Genomic DNA, 19618 nt, shown 5'->3' with positions numbered 1-19618 from the left:
ACAGGGTGTTGGCAGTAACCTGTTTCACAAGGTCAAAGGTCATGCCTTCAGGCACAAAATGGTGGACTCATACATATAACAGTAGAGTTACAAACTTCTGCTTAATAAAAATGGAAGGAAACACAATCCTTCCAAGTTTCCCAAACATCCCCCTTCATATTCCCTAATATTCCCCTTCAGAGTTCCCAAACATTCCCCTTAAATGTTCCCAAATGCCGCATTCCCATTCAGTGTTTATGTAGGCTCGAGTCTTCCTCTGGCTTTTAAAGAGCCAGGTGCACCTTGGAGCTGTCACAATCTGCCTTTCTGAAGCACTCAACAGAAATTTAAACTCCCTCTGCCCCGACAAAAACGACAGCTTTCTGGTCCCGCTTGTAGTAAATATTGCACAGTAGTAATCACTTCAATAACACTGGGTAAACATGAGCGATGTGCGCAGTGTCAGGCTCGGCATGGGGCTGGAAGCAGACTCTCGTCTGTGGCACATTGTGGAGATTTCTACTGCATAGTTCAGAGTTTTCTTCACCTTAACTGAGATGAATGAGTCTCCAACAATACTATGTAAAGCACTCCTGGACACACCAGGAGTGTGGAAATTGGTCTTCTGAGTCTTGTACTACACGCATAGGCCTCACTCTCTCTCTTTCTCTCTCACTCTCTCTCTCCCCCTCTCCTTTTCTCTCCCTCACACCTCTCTCTCTCTCTCTCTCTCTCTCCCTCTCTCATACACACACACACACAACACACATGATTGCACTAAAATATAAAGGCCTCTTGGTATCTCCCTTTCACCAGCTTCAACAGCTTGCAGTGTTCCTTCCGGAAGTTACTCCACAGTCACAGATTTAGCAAGGTTTCTGGGGCAGTCCACCTGCAAGTCCCAAAAAGAAAAACCACATTTAAAAAGACGCACTCATTTCCACGAGGACATTAAGTAAAGTAATATAGAATTCAACGCACTGCAGTGTTACATCATGCTCTGTAACATGCCGTATCCTAGCGTAGCGTAACGCGCACTGTGCCGTATCCTATGTAGCGTAACGCGGCGTAACGTACGTCGTATCCCCGCAGCACGGCCAGGTGGAAGGACAGGAGCTGAAGAGGGATCACGCTCAGGATGCCCTGCAGGCAGTCCACTGTCTGCGGCAGCTCTATGGTCTTATAGGCGTTCTTCAGGGCTTCCGCGTCGTCCTCGCAACACACGATTATGGGCCGGCCCTGAAAGAGCGAGAGGAGGAACGTGTGCGGTCAGCCCCGGGCCACGTGTGATCTGATTCAGGGTCAGTGTCCTATTCTTACTTTCTATTTCAACTTTCAGCTGTTTCAACTCTGTGTGTGTATGCGCATGTGCGTATAGTATACAAATGTGCGTGTGTGTATGCACATGTGTGTGTTTGTGTGTACATGTATGCGCATTTGTGTGTGTGTTTGTGTGTGCGCATGCATTTGTGTGTGCACGTGCGTGTGCATATGTGAATGCGTATGTGTGTGTGTGTGTATGTGCGCATGTGCGTGTATGCATATGTGAATGTGTGTGTGTTTGTGTGTACATGTGCATGTGCATATGTGAATGTGTGTGTGTGTATGCATGTGTGTCTGTGTGTGTGTTTGTGTGTACATGTGCGTGTGCATATGTGAATGTGTGTGTGTGTATGTGTATGTGCACGTGTGTGTGTATGCATGTGTGTCTGTGTGTGTGTGTACATGTGCGTGTGCATATGTGAGTGTGTGTATGTGTATGTGCACGTGTGTGTGTATGCATGTGTGTCTGTGTGTGTGTGTGTGTGTGTGTGTATGTGTATGTGTATGTGCACGTGTGTGTGTATGCATGTGTGTCTGTGTGTGTGTGTGTGTGTGTGTGTGTGTGTAAGCAGGGTGTGGCTCACCTGTCTGGCGGTGACCTGCTGCAGGGCGTTCTGGCACTTGGTGTAGCAGGCGTCCCGCATGAGGACCATGATGACGGGCATGTGCTTATCGATCAGAGCCAGGGGACCGTGCTTCAGCTCCCCCGCCAAGATCCCCTCCGAGTGCATGTAGGTGATCTCCTTTATTTTCTGTTCAAAACGACCAATCAACAATCAGCCCTCTGAGTGCAAGTACGTGATCTCCTTTATTTTCTGTTCAAAACGACCAATCAACAATCAGCCCTCCGAGTGCAAGTATGTGATCTCCTTTATTTTCTAAAGGACTAATCAGCAATCAGCCCAACTGTGTTACTCTCTGAGCGTGTGTACTACCTCAACAGAGGTGGAAAGTCCAGGGGTCAGAAAGTAAGGGTCCAGATAAAATTAAAATGAGACTCACCAGCGCCCCCTCTAGGCAGGTGGCGTAATTGTAGCCACGGCCCATGACCAGTAGAGACCTCTGCTGGTAGAGCTCGTCTGCAATGCTCTTGATAGTATTATCCAGCGACAGCACCTTCTTGATCATGTCTGAGGAAAAAAGTATGTAACAAAAATATTTTTAACTAAAAAAAAAAAAAAAGGCAAAAAAAAGTTTGACCTTCACAAGACAGGAGAGGGTTTCACAAGCAAATAAAGTAAAAAATTAAATCTCCCACTGTCCACTATTAGGTCAAAGTTTAAAACCAATGGAACAGTGCTAAAGCTATGTGGTGAAGGACAGAAGTGTCCCATGCATAGAGGCTGATGCTTTGGAAGAAAATTGAAGGGCCCCAGTTGGGGATCTACAAAAACTTTGCATCTTAGTGACAAAAAGTCTCCTTACCAATGGCCTTTCTGAGACAAGGTTGGGTTTTGGGGGTAAGTTTGGGGGTCTGATGGGGGGATCTGGAGGTACACTGTGGGAGGGTAGTTTTTGGGGGCATGGAGAGGGAGATTTGGAGGTACACTAGAGCAGGGTAGAACTGGGGGTAAGGAGAGGGAGATTTGGAGGTACACTAGAGCAGGGCAGAACTGGGGGTAAGGAGAGGGGTGGCAGGTCTTACCTGGTAGGGTCCGGAGGCCGTTGATGATCTCCAGTCTCCTCTTCTGCAGGGAGATCCTGTCCTCACTCATCATCAGCCCAAACATGATGAGGGCCACAAACTGACTGGTGTATGCCTGGGGATAGCAGCACAGCTGTCAGAACAGAGATACGCACAGACATACATACACACACATACACACACGCACACACACACACACACACACACACAGTACACACACGCACACACACACACACACACACACACAGTACACACACACATACACACACACACACACACACAGTACACACACACATACATACATACACACACACACACACAAAGTACACACACACATACACACACAGGCATACATACACATACATACACACACACACTGATATACACACATACACACAGTATACACACACATCCACACAGATATACACACATACACTCAGCACACACACAGTGCACACACACATACACACACAGATATACACATACACACAGCACACACACACAGTACACATGCATAAATACACGCACACATACATACTCTCTCGGACATGCACACACACACAATAATAATACACACACACTCTTATGGCACTGGTTCATCAGACACCTCCTGCTGCACTCAAACAGGGGAACACTGTTATTAACTGGTGAAGGCGATTCACAAGGTGTTGTGGTGCCGGGTTTGTAACCGAAAGGTTACGGGTGGGGTCCGGGTACCTTGGTGCTGGCCACGCCAATCTCGGGCCCAGCGTTGATGTGGACCCCGCAGTCTGTCTCCCGGGAGATGGAGCTGCCCACGGTGTTGGTCACGCCCACGGTCAGCGCCCCTCGGTCCTTACAGTACCGCAGTGCCATCAGCGTGTCCGCAGTTTCGCCTGAGGGGAGGAGACAGTTACTGTAGCAACATCTTCACGGCCGAGCTAACGCTAGCAGGGTAATGCGAAATTGACCGTAGCCATGCCCAGTGCCCAGTCTCTTTAATGGCACTGCCTGCTCCAGCACTGGTGAGTAATGGTACGGTACAGGTAGTCCTGTAACCAGAGGTTTGCCGGTTTGAATCCCTGGTAGGGCACTGCTGATTCCGGACATAATTTAAATTGCATGAGTTGTGTGAGTTTGATAACATGCAGAATATAGACTTCCCGAAATAAGGAAACTCATTGAGGAAATAATCACAGATATTTATGCTTTCATGGCTATAATATTTATGACCTTCATCGTTCATAAGCAGAAAACATGCTCTGTTCATAAGGGTTGTCATAAAAGGGAACGTATTCAAATGGATACTGCCATACAAACAAGGCCACAGTGTGCCGAAATACTGCAGACAGCGTGTCTTCCCCTCCTCATTTTACAGCCTGCAACCGACGGCCACGCCCCCCTCGTACCTGATTGGCTGATGAAGAAACAGACGTCATCCCTGAAGACTGGGGTGATGCGATCCAGGAAGTCGCTGGCCAGCTCCACCATAACCGGCAGCTCTGTCAGCTCCTCCAGGATTTGCCTGGTCTGAGGGTGGAGCAGAGCGGTTAGCATCACGCTAAGTCTTTATCGCTGCTTATTGGCACAATCAACACTATGCAGCTGGAATGCATGGCAAGGGGAGTATTATTCGTATTATTGATGATTTACAAGTATATTGGAATTATTATGAGTTTGAACATCTCTGTGATTTAATTTAGAGTGGATACGCATATGGTCAAAAGGATAATAAAACGTTCAAAATCAAGAAATGGCACAATGCTGGAACTCTTCAGACAGTGTGCTTTTGGGATAGCATGCCATCATTGAGCTAGCCTTGCTTTGCCATCAATCAATGAAAGTAGGTTTAGCCCTCCTACACACAGGCCATTCAGTCAATGTCAACATTCAATTACACTACACACACACACACATACACGCACACACACACACACACAACCCCTCCCCGCTCGCTTACCGCCACAGCCGCGTGAAAGCTCGTCCCACAGCCAATCACGATGAGGCGCCGGCAGCGTTTGATCTCCTTCAGATGGTCCTTCAGCCCACCCAGAACCACTAGGGACAGACACAAGACCAGAGACGTCAGGGGAGAGAGCCTACATTCTCACCCTTAGGTTTAGAATGGTCTACCGCAGTGATCTTCATTCCTGGTCCTGGCAGGATACAGGGTCTGCCGGTACTTAACTGACCAATGAAAGCAGTCAATTGCACAGTCAACCCATCTCACTTGGTTTCTCGTGTCTGAATTGGTTGCTGATGTTAAGGCGAAAACAAAAACCAGCAGACCCTGCAGATCTCCAGGACCAAGAATGAAGATCACTGCTCTACCAGATACTCTTGCTTAGGAAAGATATTCCATTCCTCTGAATTCCAGTGTTAAGATGTTACAGTGAGACAGCTTCAAGGGAAGGGCCATAGTTTTCAAAGTAACATACCTAATAACCAAGGTGATTCATCTGAAATACAGGTGGCTGTCACATACTGTTTCACATTCAGTTTATTTTTGTGTAAGCTATGCCACAATGTACTCAAATACACCTCTCCAGAGAACTGCATTACTGCATTTTTCCACATTAATAACAATAGAGGTGATGAGTCATTGATATGCTTTCAAACCCTCCCTGGTGCCTGTGAATACAGATATCTACAGCATCTCCTCCTCATGTTGCCCAACCGTCGCTGTAATTCTTTCACCCAGACTCAGCTTGTTTGTGTGGGTGTCTCTGAGGGTGTGGAGGGGAAGGGCCAGTCCCCACAGAGAGGTGACGTGCCGCGTGCGGTCGCTACCTGTGTTGGTGTCGAAGCAGATCCGGCCTCTCATGGTGTTGTAGACGGATTCTGGCTGCTCGAAGATCTCCTTCTGCATGAAAGCCTTGAAGTTCCCTGCAATGGAAGCAAAGCAAAGGTTAGCGTCTGACAGCAAAGCAAACTCAGTGTGTATGCATTTGCATATTCACATCCATCTACATTTTGTAGCTTTATGCAAATGTGGGCTTCAGTGAGTACCATGTGTTCCAGTGGGCTGGAGTCGTTAAAAGAAAATTACTACGACTTGTCCTATGAGAAATGAAATGAAAACTCTCTGGCAGAAGTTATTTGTGACCATTACTAGCTAGAGATGAGAAGATGGCTTTAATTCAATCTAGCAAAAAATCAAAGTGGTACACATTAAATTGCTGTTGTGCTTTAATTCTGTAAATAAATTTGTGGAAGATAATACACTTACAAAGAGCTGCTGAAAAGTGAATATACACTTGTATCTGCCCACCCAATAACTATGAGCTCATGTGGAGGAGGAGCCTGTTTGCCAGGCAGGGTGGACCCAGCACCATGCTGAGGTTCCTCTACCCTATCACTACAGCCAGTCGGACAGGCAGGAAATGGGTGGGCAGATACAAGACAGCAGTTTCCTGCTATAAGCCCAGTTTTATAGGAAACTGCTGCAAGGCTGGCTCTTGTTCCCGGGCTCGGTTAACAGGGGCTGGTGACCCATGAGTGCTAAGTAGGGATCTCTTTTCTCAGCGAATCTCTAATTATAGCACATCAATGGAAATGTGTATTTGGAAATCTGTGTATTTATCCTTGATACTTTTGAATGTATGTGCTTTTCTATGACCTTTAAGAGTTTTGAACAATCAAGTTAAATCATTTGCTTTCCTGCACTTTAAAACTTTAAAAAACATCTCCCTGTCACACATGTTTACATAATAAAACGTGAATCTGTCACCTCTGGAGAGTCTCGTGGACACAGATTCCATATTTCAATAAGATACTCAGCTCCATTGTTCTAGTCACTGAACATTCCATCTACCATTGACGCTATCATCTTCCAACGTGTTGAATCTTATGGATATTCATGAGGGGGCATGGCCAAGGACGATACTATGGCAACGAATATTCTGTCCTGGGGAATGCCTTTTCATGAACGTTCATAAACTGAGACGCAGCACCAGTAACTCCCGTTTTGAGCTGGATCCCACTGTCACTGTGAAACAAGAGAAGGTATAAGGGATACAGGAGGCGGGTCGACCCTCGGATGACCCCTGACCTCTGACCTTTCATGATCTCCTGCAGCTCCATCTGCAGGGTCTGTATGGCGCGGACGGGGTCCTCTCCGGCACTGCGGCTCGCCCGGTGGACCGACAGCTTGCCCTCGGCCACGGCCGCGATGTCGTCGTCCTCCAGGTAGATCACCTTGTTGGTGTGCTCGATGATGGCGCTGCCAAGCGGGAGGAGAGGAGGAAGAGGAGGCAGTGAGGTTATAGGTCACTCTGTCACTCACAGCATACCCCCCCTTCACTTAATAGTCACTATTTTAGGTGATTTCTTACCCACCTAGGCAAGGGTCGGAACAAATCCTACAAGGATCGTCAATCAGGCAGCCAAAATAAAACCGCCCAGATAAAAACATCGGAACTCTATACCCAGTCGGTCAGAGAAAAGGCTGAGCCCTCATACCCCCCTTCACAACTCTTTTCAACCACATCAAATCAGGTGAAATCTATTTTATTGCTGTAGGGCTTTTTAGAGAAAACTGTCACAAAGACGCTTTACGGAGTAACGGAAAAGACCAGGCCAGGCCTGAATCTCCAAATAGCAAGCACATGAGGTAAAAACCAGCGTTTGATAAAAACCATCAAACGCTGGTGAGAAAAAACTCCCTGATGGGAAGAAATCTCAGGAGGAACATGGCTATAGAGGGAGAGCCCATCCTCCACGGGCTGGCCTGGGGCAGAGGTAGAATGGATGTCACAGAAATGTAATACGGGATCTATCACAACAAATAAAATGGGTTGTGTAAGTTATAGTTAAGGTAATAAACTAGCTGGAACACTAAAGTCTAAATGACTCCACTGGGATGCCACTTCAAAGTCCCACAGGCCAAAAAGAATGTGTATAAAAAACCCTTCATTCCCACTACAATAAACATTTAAAATAAGAAACAAACTTACGGTCGGGTACTTTTTTTTTTTGCATCTTTCTTGCTCATCTATTTAACTGTCTCTGTTGCTTGCCAAGTGGTCTTGTTTGTGTTTCACCCTTTATCTTTGGCTTGTGTTTTATGTGAGCCAGCGTCCTGTGTGTTTTTAAGAGCCTTTACCAAAGGCGAACTTCTGTCATGTCATTTAATGGAAAATAAACTAATCAGGATATATGGCACTGTTCCAGGGTGATAGCATACGGACTTTAAAGACAGATGTGAAGAAAACGGTCAATTTTCAGATACAACAAATATACTGGCTCTCCTTTCAGATGCACACACTAGCAAACCACTGTGAACATACTGAGAGTATCAGAATATCAGTTATTTAGTTCTAATGAGTTAAGTAAGGCATTCCGGTGTAGAAATTGTAATTGTAGAAAATGATTCTGACCAGCAGAGGGCACCATAGAAGGGATGAAACAGGGGCGATGAGGCTGTGAGGTTTTAGTTTGCAATCGTCTCTCAAAGCAGACCAACAGCATCCCTCCCTCAGTGGTGCTGGGTCATATGTAGGCTACTAAAATGTTTTTTCAATTTCTAGAGCAGAGGGCTTCGGGTCTAAACAGAGGCAGTGATTGTGCTTTCCTTTTCCTGGATAACTGCCCAGAAATGTTGGGAAACATCTGAGTTTTGGCCAGATGTCTTCTCAGAAAAAAAAGAAATCTGGAGCTGGAAATGCAAGCAAAATTGGATATGTCTTCCGTTGTAACCTGGTCATAAATTTACAAGTAAATAGATTATGAGGACGGATGGCGCCATATTGAAAGTTTACATCATATCTTTGGAAGCATTTTCCAACCACATTGCTGCAGAACACTGGTGTGCTCTCAGATGAGGTCTCTAAAAATGCTGTTCAATCACTTAAATTATAAAAAAAAAAAAAAAAAAAATTCTAATTAATGAGACCCGTTGACAAAATCTAGGAGATCTTCTTTTCTACAGCATTTAAATGCAGGTAAGGACTCTGGCCAGCAGAGGGCCCCAGACAGGGCACTCACATCTCAATCACACATGTTGTCTGCTTTGGCAGTCTTTCCCATTCTACTACTCAATAGCTCAATGCTCTTTTTGGCTCACTTGATTTTACAGATATTTATGCAAAAAGAGTATCCCCCCCATGTTTCAGTAGAAGACAAAGGCCTGGATTCAATCAACATTGGTCAGGTCAGCATGTCAAAGTTCAGGATGAACACTGATGTAATCCACGCCAGTTCTAACGGGTCAATTAAGCTGCATCCCCATGGAAACACGGGTCCTTCCGAACCCCCCCCGCCCGCGGTGTCCCAGACCTCACCTGGCGTCTGAGGCGAAGTAGTACTCCACCGCCTTGCCCGCGCTGACAGAGTGCAGGGCCCCGGTGCTGTCCACCCTGTTCCGGAAGTTTTTCTCCTGGACGCCATCGTTGTGGTGACCTGAGGAGAAGAAAGCAGAGACACGACGCGGGTCAGTTTTCTCTCACTTCTTCGTTTTGTTTTGGTTCGTTTAACCACGTGAGAGACAGCCACTCGGCTTGGCACACATCACAGACAGAAGATACAGAATGAACTGCAGAGGACACACAGCGACTGCTGCTCAGCACTGAAATAAATCAATAAAAAATAAATATATTAAAAAAACGTCAATAATGGAGGTCATATCACATTCACATACAATGTTTGGCAGGTTTTTATTTCACAGCCTGAACCTAGGCCTGTGAATCCTTGTTCACAAAAAGGTGAATTCAGTTTTTTACCGACAAGGGAAAATTGAGTGGACATGCCATGAGTCTACAAGATAAACTTGATGAAAAATCATTGCAAGTAATCAGTTTAACATTTTGTTCAGGTTGCACAGCACACAGCTGAATTAGGGTTCAGCAGACCTACAGGACTGCTACAGTCTGTCTGTTTATTTATTCATTTAGGTTAACAAAGCAGACGGTACAAAATAGCAGACAGTAAATCCAAAGATTTAATTATAAAGCATAACTGGGTGTTACCTCTGCTAGCTTGCAGAGTGAAAGCTCATGTTCCACTCTGGGCTAACACTGGAATTTGCCTTGGACTTTAAACCACTGAAACAGGCCCCAGTAGCAATGATCTGACAGTAACTCTTATATAATCCAGTGACAAGGGACTAGCCAGTTCAGAGCACTGCATTCCAAGAGATGTTCAAGTGCTGTTAAACAGCAGTAGACTCTGCATGTATGTCTCAGGCTTATCCACGCCTAGATCCATCATTAATATCAGACAGACAGATTGCTCTGGGCCATAACAGGACTGTGTGAATCCTGATAGAATACAGAAATCTGCAAGCCTGCCTGTCTTAAGCTTTCAGCTTATGTGTATCAAACATTCAGAATGCTTTCCAAATGATTAAATAAATCTGTAAGTTTTATATATTATATATATTTATAAAGTCAAAAGGATGGTACATAATTTATATTTTAAAAATTGACGTTATGGACTAGCACTTATTAGTGGTTGCTTTTAACTGTATTTATTTGTTTATGGAATCTGGAATGAGTTAGCATTTGCAAAAAGTGTAACTCAGAAATGCAAATGCTGTTAATCGACTCATGCTGTGCTGCTGATATGTGCTGGGAGAGAGGTCAAAGGTCAAAAAGAACTGGGAGAACACAACAATTCAGGGGGGACAGTCAGATCAAATTCACAGAGAGAGAGAGAGCAAGGAGAGAGAGAGAGATCCCTCACCTTGAGAGCTGGTTGAATCTCAGGAGGAACTTCTTATTCTGAATTTGGATAGATGGGAAACTGAGAAGTGGAAATCGAATGAAAGGCTAAGGATAGCTTTGGCAGACTCACCATTATTGTACTGGATGGGGATTTGTTCTGTGGACAGCTCATACTTGCTTCTTACACCAATCAGCAGAGGACTCCCTCTTCTGATGAACAAAAGAGAAAGAGAGAAAACTATAAAACAAGCCTGCGTGCCTGTGTGCCTATGTCTCAGTTTGTCTGTGTGTGTTCATTCATTCATTTTCATTCAACCTTCATTTAAATCTTGGAGATTAATTCAAGGTTCAGCAGAATTCCAGAGCTTGTGTGTGTGAGTGTGTGTGTGTGTCTGTGCGTTTGTGTGTGTGTGTGTGTTTGTGAGTGTGTGTGTGCATGTGTGTGTGTGAGTGTGTGTGAGTGTGTGTGTGTGCCTGCGTTTGTGTGTGTCTGTGTGTGTGAAAATGATACATAGATACACCTCTTTCCAAGCCAGGAGTAAACAGAGAACCACAATCTCCTGAAACTCAGGGCTGGCCACATCCCTTCACCCACACACTGTCGACAGTCACCCTTCTGTCTGCCGCTAAATCCTCCGGTAAACGCACCGTTCAGGCCTTTCTGAGGCCTCGCCAGAATGTGCACCGGTTACGTGCCAGAACGCGGTGTGTTGCAAAACACTTGCGGGTGCTCCATGGAGAAAACACCCACGCGCACAGGCAAACACAGACAGGCGCCCCACACCCATTCTCCCTCCCCTGCCGTCCACTGTATCCACCGTCGCGTCGCGAGAGAGGACTATCCCACAGCGCTGCAGACTGACGGCGGGGCAAAGGGGAAACAAACAAGAGGGACGAGGAAATGACACGGAACGCTATCCAGCGTGACCGCGAAGCGCATTCCCCATTCCCGAACGGGACAGATTTACGCTCGTCCCCGTCTCCCGTAGTTACTTCACCAGATTCTGTTTATTGGTTATTTTTAGGGAAACGGAACACGACGGCGTGAGACAGCTAGCTAGGATGGTTCTGATGAATCTGCAAGCCAATGAGGTGCGATACCAGTCCAGGTACCACTGGAATGAACGGCTGCTCCCCCCCCCCCCCCGGGGGTCGAGAGTCTGGACACCTCTGTTGTATGTGGGCCTTGATGCTGTTCTCCCTTCGCGTCCTGTTCAACGTTGCGAGCCTTTCAGTGAAGTCCTGTGCTGTGACTCATTTCCCTGTTCCGTTCGCTGATAATAACTCATCTTTAGTGTGGCGGCAACCCCAAGCCACACGGGGACCACGGGCCTCTGACTAGAAGCCCAGTTTTCGCTCCGTGAACCTGAATGATCCTCCCCGGGGAGCCCGGGTCGGGGGCTGGCAGAATGGGGTCACGCGCACCCCCAGCGCAATAGCACGCACCCGACGGGGGAAAAGGTCGGCGTGACCCAAACCCCCCCCCACCCCCCAAAACCCCCCCGTCCCACCCCGGAGGAGAGCTTGCACATGTGGGCAAACAGTGCAGGCTGCAGCCGAACCATTTCCAGCAAGAGAAAATCACTAAAGGAAGAAGGGAAAAAGAGCACAAAGATTTATTTAAAAAACTTTTGCTGACCTGGTGGCCACGGCTTCACCCTGGTAGTGGATGCTTTTGAAAACGAGAGCGAAAGCTCCTTCCTGCCAGAGAGAAAAATAGAGGTCAATTCAACGTACAAAGAAAAATGAAAGGGGTGGGAGAGAAGGCAACAAAACAACGAGAAGACACGGCTAAAACAGCTAAAACTGAGCAATCGGTTTGTAGTGTCTTGTCTATTTTTCCCCTCAACCTTCAACCGCCATTCCCTCCGCCCCCCCCCCCCACCCATCGCCCACCGCCCACCGCCCAAAACACGCACACGCTACCGGAATCAGCGGGTTGTGGTGTAGACTTGGGGAGACGTATAACCGTGTCAATTGTGGACAGTGAGCGAGTCAAAAAATAAGGTACCAGCACTGACAAAATTTTCTTTCTGAGCACAGCGAGGGGGTGTAAACCAAAACAGTCAGGAGGGGGTTTGTCCGTCTGTTTCCGATTAACGGCTTTCCTAAACTTCTGGCAAGGCTTGAGGTTTCATGGAGGGTGGGAGAGATGGGGGGGGGGTGTTCAGATTTTTTGCTTTCTGGGGGTGCAGCTAAGGATTGTGTGACAGGGTGGTTTCCAAAGACAACAGTTAGGAAAGAGGGAGGGGGGGGAGTACAAAACCCCAAAAACTGTGATGCAAGTTATACTGCAGTGGACCTCTTCGATTTAAGCTGTGACGTCTCAGAGGGTGTTGAGGTGGTTGCCAGAGAGACTGTTTTTAAGACTGCGCAACGATAACGGGGGGGGGGTAGAATGATGTCACCTGGGGCCGGCGCGTTGGTCGCTCGGCACAGAGGACAACTCCCTAGTCCCGCACTTCTCAGAATGTACCACAGGGATATACTTCAGGGGGTCGTCAGTGGCCCTGGCTCATTCAATCACAAATCTGCAATACCCCTTAAATATTCACAAGTCGAAGCGACTTATTCTATTACCTTTAAATGTACTACAGAGCCTACAGTGCACAATAAAACGTGTGCTTCTTTTAAAATTAGTTAAAATATAACTCTCTTCAAATTAGCAGCCAAGAGCAGTAAGAGAAGGAGAGGGATTCAGGTGGGCTAGTCATGAAGTTTGCATAGCAAAGTAAGATTAGCGGCAGATGGCTAATTTCCTCCGTTTCTACTGGCTCTGTGCCCGTCACGTCTGCCAGGACCGTGAATAACTCCTGTGTCACCCTGTCTTAACGATCTTAAATCCAGTGTTGCCTAAAAGAAATGGAATTTATATGCCGGTTTCATTTCAGCTTCTCATCCTAATTGCGGAGGCATCATGAGGCTGAAATCCGCTTCAGTTTGGAGGAATGTTTTTCCTCCAGTGGTGAACCCCACCTCTCTCACCCCTGCCCCCACCCCCACCCCTTCACCCTTCTACCCTTCCCCTGCATATCTGCTGTAGGGTCCCACCCATGTTTGACACTCACCAGCTGCTGAATGACTCTCTCCACCAGGGTGGAGAAAGAGACGTAATCGTTCTCCCGGTTGTCGTAGACGTACTTGATCAGCTTCGGGATAACTTCGGTGTCTGTCTCTGACTCAAACTCGTACCCTTTGGAATTCTGCAGGGGATGAAGCAGACGGCCACGTCAGAGAGCATGGTGTTGCAATCATTCCCAATTCAAGTCGAAACCCCACCTCCCTAAAAATTATCCACCAGGTCTACAAAAAAGCAGCTTGTCTAGTTTTTCTCTACTGGATCCTTTCTTCATAAAGTGAAAATAGCCACATCTTCCTTTCTCTCTAATCACTCAGGCAACAGTGCATGTTATGTGAAACTTTATTGTTTCTTAAGTCCCATTTCTTCTGTCCCTTCAGCTATATCCTCCAAGCCATGTCCCAACTGTAATGTATGGAGTTATTGCGGAAAGCTGTGCCCCATCTACAATCTAAGAACATTTTTCTAATTTAACGAGTGCAGCGAATCGTGGCAATTTGTCGGCATCTCATAGATCCCCACGCACATAAATCTGAACCGAGTCACTGTCAAACTTATATATCAAGAGTTTTGGGTCCATTCAGTCAGTTTGGAATGACCAATATCATATGGGAACACACAGTGGAAGTGCTATCAAAAGCTAGTGGATTGTTTGTTCCTTACCAGATACTTCCGAAGTTCTTTGTAATTGGTAATAATCCCATTGTGGATCACAACAAATTCTGCAGGGGAAAAAACAAAGATAATGGTTGGAATCATATTTCTCTTTTGGTGTGAATGCCGAAGCAAACATCTGGGCTGGATTCTGTTCCAAACCAGGATTGTACAACACATTCTGCACAAGTGAGATCCTCTTTCAAATGATTAAGTTCACCGTGACGCTATAATCCCTACAGGATGTCACATCTCAAGCATTTTTCAAAGAGCCTGTTCCACACCCAGCAACTATCCCACCTACTGACACAGTTGAGCAGTTGTAATTCCGGTTGGTTTGCATTGTCTCCTCCATAAAATCATAGGGTTAAGAACCGGACAAACCTATTTTAGGTGTGTGTGTGTGTGTGTGTGTGTGTGTGTGTGTGTGTGTGTGCGAGCGAGTGTTTGTGTGTATGAAACTAGGGACAAAGAATAGCCAGTAGTGGGGAAATGATTATAAAATCCACAGTCCACACCACAACCCGCTGATTCTGGGAGTGTGTGTGTGTGCGTGCGTGTGCACGCGCGTGTGTGTGGGTGTGTGTGTGTGTGTCTGTGTTTGTGTGTGTGTGTGTTAAACATGACCCTCTCTCTACAGAGTATGGCACAATGTGAGAACATCTGAGAGATCAGTGCAACAAGGCAATGTGTTTCACTGAATTACCCATCTGACCTCTGACCCTTCACTGCTCTTCCCTTTGAAGGCTACATATTTTTTTCCTAGAGGGCTGGCAGCGAGTTGAAGGAACATGACATCACAGTGGCAGCACACAGTGCTGTTCTCCTAGGAAAGTCTTGCTGTAAACAGCCCCCGGAAACAGCAACTCGCCCATTACAGAAATCAAATTAATATGTGTGTACGAGCTTGCGTGTGTGTGTGTGTGTGTGTGTGTGTGTGCATATGTGTCTATGTGTGTGTGTGTGAGGGTGCGTGCATGTGTGTGCACGTGTGTGTGTGCATGCATGTTTGCCTGTGGCGCAGGTGTCTGTGTGTGTGTGTATGTGTGTTAGTGCGTGAGTGTGTGCCTGTGTGTGTATGTTGGTGTGTGTGTGTGTGCGTATGTTAGTGTGTGTGCCTGTGTGTATGTCCCTGCATGTGTGTCTGCGTGAGTGTATGTGCATGTTTTGCCTGCGGTGCAGGTGTGTGTGTGTGTGTGTGTTAGTGCGTGAGTGTGTGCCTGTGTGTGTATGTTGGTGTGTGTGTGTGTGCGTATGTTAGTGTGTGTGCCTGTGTGTGCCTGTGTGTGTATGTCCCTGCTTGTGTGTCTGCGTGAGTGTATGTGCGTGTTTTGCCTGCGGTGCAGGTGTGTGTGTTTCCGGAGCAGTGTGAATGCGTGCACGTGAGCCTGGGCAGGAGTGGCTCACCGTTGTTCTTGTCGGAGCGGTGCGGGTGGGAGTTGACGGCGCTGGGCTCCCCGTGTGTGGCCCAGCGGGTGTGGGCGATGCCAAAGTGAGTGTCCAGCTCAGTGTCCAGACTCAAGGAGTCTTTCTCTGCGCACACAAAAAGTCAAAAAAGACTATTTTAAAAACCAAGCAGGCTACAGTCTGGTCCGTACAAAGACATGCCAACTGAGAGAAGGTGGTGTGGTGCACTTGGTTTAGTTTCCCCAAGTACCCCTACTCACACACTGATATTTATACTGTGCATGCACTACACTACACACCACACCAGTTCCTGGAGGTCTACTGTCCTGAAGGTTTTCGTTTCGATTCTAATTTGGCACACCCGATTCTAATAATTACCAGCTCAACAAGATTGCTGTTGAATGAGGTGTCCTTTGTCTGGGTTGGAGTGAAACCCCTCAGGGTGGTAGATCTCCAGGAACAGGTTTGGGAACCACTGCACTACACTGCATTATTAGAATGGGTGATGGAGAGAGGGGTGGTGCATTGACATTTCGTTGACTCACTGTGGATCTCCTCATCCAGGGCCTTTACTTTTCCCTTCTTCTTGATCAGGCAGATGTTGCCGTCATCCTTTGAGTCTTTAACCGGGGTGTCTACTGCAACGCCTGAACAAAATTCAATAGCAAATCAGAATTATGTGGCATAAGTCAACTCAACACACTGGGTGATGTCAATTATTCATATACTATTTACAGTCAAAGTCCAAGAAAGGGGGGTGTGCACTAATTTTGTCAAAGTTAAGTAACATTTTAATGTTAAGGCACAATTACCATAGCTTTCTCCAGAGACTGTGGACTGTCAACTGCAGTGACATTAAGTGGTATCACAGCCATAGAATGGCACCAATATATGGCTCAAATATTTCCTCTATGGTTAAGTTTTAGGTGCTAATTGTTTAGCTAATTGCTAAGCCTATATCCAAATGAGGTTCTATTTATTTATTTATTTATTTTGTGACAGAAGTGAGCTAAAGTAAGATCTGTTGTTTGGGGCAGAATGCTGCTTCATTCTAGACATTAAACCAGAGCTTAATCTGGTCTACCCCGCTCTATTTGTCCTTCAGAAGCGATGGCAATTTGCCCAGAATTTGAAATAGATTAAAGTAGTTACACTGAATATGAAATAATCACACAGTAAAAAGTCAGTCAGCTCTCCCTGTTGAGGTAGCCTATATACTTGCTGCTACTCATTAGAGGTGACATCACATCAGAATCTATAATCTATCAGGCCAATTAAGAAACCTAGGAAAGCGGACTGTTGTATTCTCCTCTTAGTGTTCTTATCAGAACAGTCACCTCGTCCTTCTTCCAGCTGAGCCACAATTTAGAAATAAAAACGTTCCCAAAAGAACTGATGAAGAGGGCCGATAAATCTTCATGTTTATAGTTTTACCTGCAGAATCGTATCCCCTGTACTCAAGCCGCTGAAGGCCCTTCACCAGTGTCTCAAATATCTCCCGCCTTGTCCTTGGCACGCGGTAGTTCAGATACCCGAAAATTCCTGCGTGCAGAAAAACAGGGGTAACATTCACAAGTTAATTTTGCGCCTCCTCATCACCAATCTCTCTCTCTGACACACACACACACACATGGGTGGAGACAAGCACCCTGCATACTCTGTAATATGGCAACAAACTATGTTTTAGTGTCTGCTTCCAGCTGTTACGGACGTATTCCGCTCAAAATTCCCAAGCTCCCTTTAACGCCCCATGTGCACGTGTTCGGACGAACCCGTTCTCCAATCCTGCCCTTTAAACTACTTTCATCCCAGAATAACGGCATGGTTTGCAAACTATGGAAGGTCTCGGGCAAGAAGGACATTATTTCTGTCTTGATTGTATGTTTTGTTTTTTGTTTTTGTTTTGTCAATCAAGACAGAAATACGGTCAGTTTAGTGATAGTCTACAGGACAATGGAAGACAATTTCGTATGAAAGTTGAGGGCAAAAAACCCCATATGTCGAACGTTCCGAAGAGCTATAATAGGCTACAGTACCAACAAACAGCTTACTTCAGGGAAAATAATCATACATTCACAGCGGCTCCAGATGCTGCTCGTTTACCCTCCCTCGCACGGGATATACACGAATTAAGCCGCGCCTTAATTTGGTCTTCATGCTACACATCATAGATCATTCGTGCATTAGTGTCAGTCCATGTCACGGTTAAACCTAATATTCACTCAGTCAGATAAGTGAGCGGTAGGCTAGGTCTACTGCCCAGTTTAATCTGCCATTCAGCGCGTAACTTCATAACTGTAGAATTGCGTAAAACAGATGTATCCTATCACAATTTATCTGACATGGAACTTGTATAGGCTACAACATCGTATATCCAACTATGCTGCATTCTTCGCAACCGCGGAGGTACGCATAGCCTGCGTAACTGTCAATGGATATATTCCAACGTGATCGGGTGAAACTTGGAGGTAGTAGACAGACCGCGCTTGCACATCTTTCATGGCGACTCGGAAACGTATAGAAATATGGCTAACAGCGAAGATCTGTATCACGGTATCGCTCTTGTAAATGTAGAACTACTGCTCAGAACAACGCCTGCGAAATAGCCAATTCTGGAAAAGCGGATGACACGTTGGTACATTCACCGTATGCCTGCGGATGTCACCTGAATAACAGTACCGCCTCAGTTTGCAACGCGAGCTGCAGCCGTGCATGAGAATGTAATGAAGTACGCAAAGAGGAGTAAATCCATAAAATCGTATTTTCCCAAACAGCAGTCTATTCAAACATTGTATAGCTCGAAATTAAAAGTCTACTTCGTAAGCAACTCAAACCAAATCCATAAACATACTATTAGAAAACATGAACAGCAAGTACATGAAAATTCATTCCAAATCTTGCTTTGTCTTACCACACATTATTCTGACAGTCTTGGAGGTCTAGATTTTCTCGTGTAGTGGGTCTAATAGAACTTTCCTCGTTGAGCGATCCTTTTTAGATCCGAAATGAGCTAGCTACTGCAGCTACTCCCTCAACTTATTTAAAGCGAGTTTCACAAAACCACTGCTCCACCCCCATATCCAAGGCAACCGCTGAACCACCCACTTTACGTACGAAAGACTAATTATTTGGTACAACCAAAACCAGTCACGTGCGGAACAATAGTCCATGTATGTCATATCTAGTTCTCCATATATGCAAATTAGCAATAAAAAATGTTTTCTTGCTCTGTTAATAAAGTAAAAAAATAAATGACAGTACAGGTATAATTTACTACTATTACTATTGCTAATACTACTACTACTATTACTACTACTACTACCAACACTAATAATAATACATTATTATTATTATTAGTATTATTATTATTATTATTATTATAATTATTATTATAATTATTATTATAATTATTATTATTGTTGTTGTTGTTGTTCTCTGCTGAAAAAAACAGCACAGGCCAGCAAAAGTTCCAAACTGGTAATGTGATAGTTATGCTGTTAGGTAAACTTGGTCATGCTGGCAATGTGATTGTTATGGCGGTAGCTGAACTTGGTCATGTTGGCGATGTGATTATTATGGTAGTTGCTGGTCTTGGTCATGTTAGTTGGTAATGTGATAGTCATGCTGCTGCACCAAGTTTTACTTGATTAAGCTGCTGGTTCCTAAACTGACCAATGATGTTTTTTTTTAGCAGGAATTATTATTATTATTATTATTATTATTATTATTATTAAGCAGCACAGTGATGCTGTGGATAGAACTGTTGTCTCACAGCAAAAAAAAAAAAAAAAAAATCCTGGGTTTAAGTCCTGGCCAGGGCCTTTCTCTGTGGAGCTTGCATGTGCTTCCTGTGTCCGTGTGGGTTTTCTCCAAGTACTCTGATTTCCACCC

At 45.6% G+C, this 19618-nt stretch overlaps 1 protein-coding gene across 1 annotated transcript; it reads right to left on the bottom strand.

Annotated features, from left to right (window-relative positions):
• Positions 1–717: 717 nt before the first annotated feature.
• Positions 718–18780, bottom strand: LOC118234942 (glutamine--fructose-6-phosphate aminotransferase [isomerizing] 2-like). The gene is made up of 19 exons (XM_035431824.1): positions 18639–18780; positions 17162–17269; positions 16273–16374; positions 15728–15853; positions 14330–14388; positions 13656–13790; positions 12227–12288; positions 10718–10797; positions 9208–9325; positions 6985–7148; positions 5717–5812; positions 4887–4984; positions 4336–4456; positions 3665–3822; positions 2948–3062; positions 2305–2432; positions 1887–2054; positions 1057–1218; positions 718–871 (listed from the first exon to the last, which is right to left on the bottom strand). Exons 1-19 carry the CDS (start codon positions 18643–18645, stop codon positions 827–829), a joined length of 2052 nt encoding a protein of 683 aa, XP_035287715.1. The 5' UTR covers positions 18646–18780; the 3' UTR covers positions 718–826.
• Positions 18781–19618: the final 838 nt, after the last annotated feature.

The sequence above is a fragment of the Anguilla anguilla genome, chromosome 9, assembly GCF_013347855.1.
Source record: "Anguilla anguilla isolate fAngAng1 chromosome 9, fAngAng1.pri, whole genome shotgun sequence".
NCBI lineage: Eukaryota > Metazoa > Chordata > Actinopteri > Anguilliformes > Anguillidae > Anguilla > Anguilla anguilla.
Note: the sequence above shows the minus strand (reverse complement) of the source record. Positions and strands in the feature narration are given on the sequence as shown.

Coding starts and splice junctions, on each gene's coding strand:
- LOC118234942 (XM_035431824.1), bottom strand. Junction 5,813..6,984: donor GCTGCAGGAGATCATGAAAG/GTCAGAGGTCAG, acceptor CTTCCATTGCAG/GGAACTTCAAGGCTTTCATG. Junction 1,219..1,886: donor AGCAGGTCACCGCCAGACAG/GTGAGCCACACC, acceptor TCGCTCTTTCAG/GGCCGGCCCATAATCGTGTG.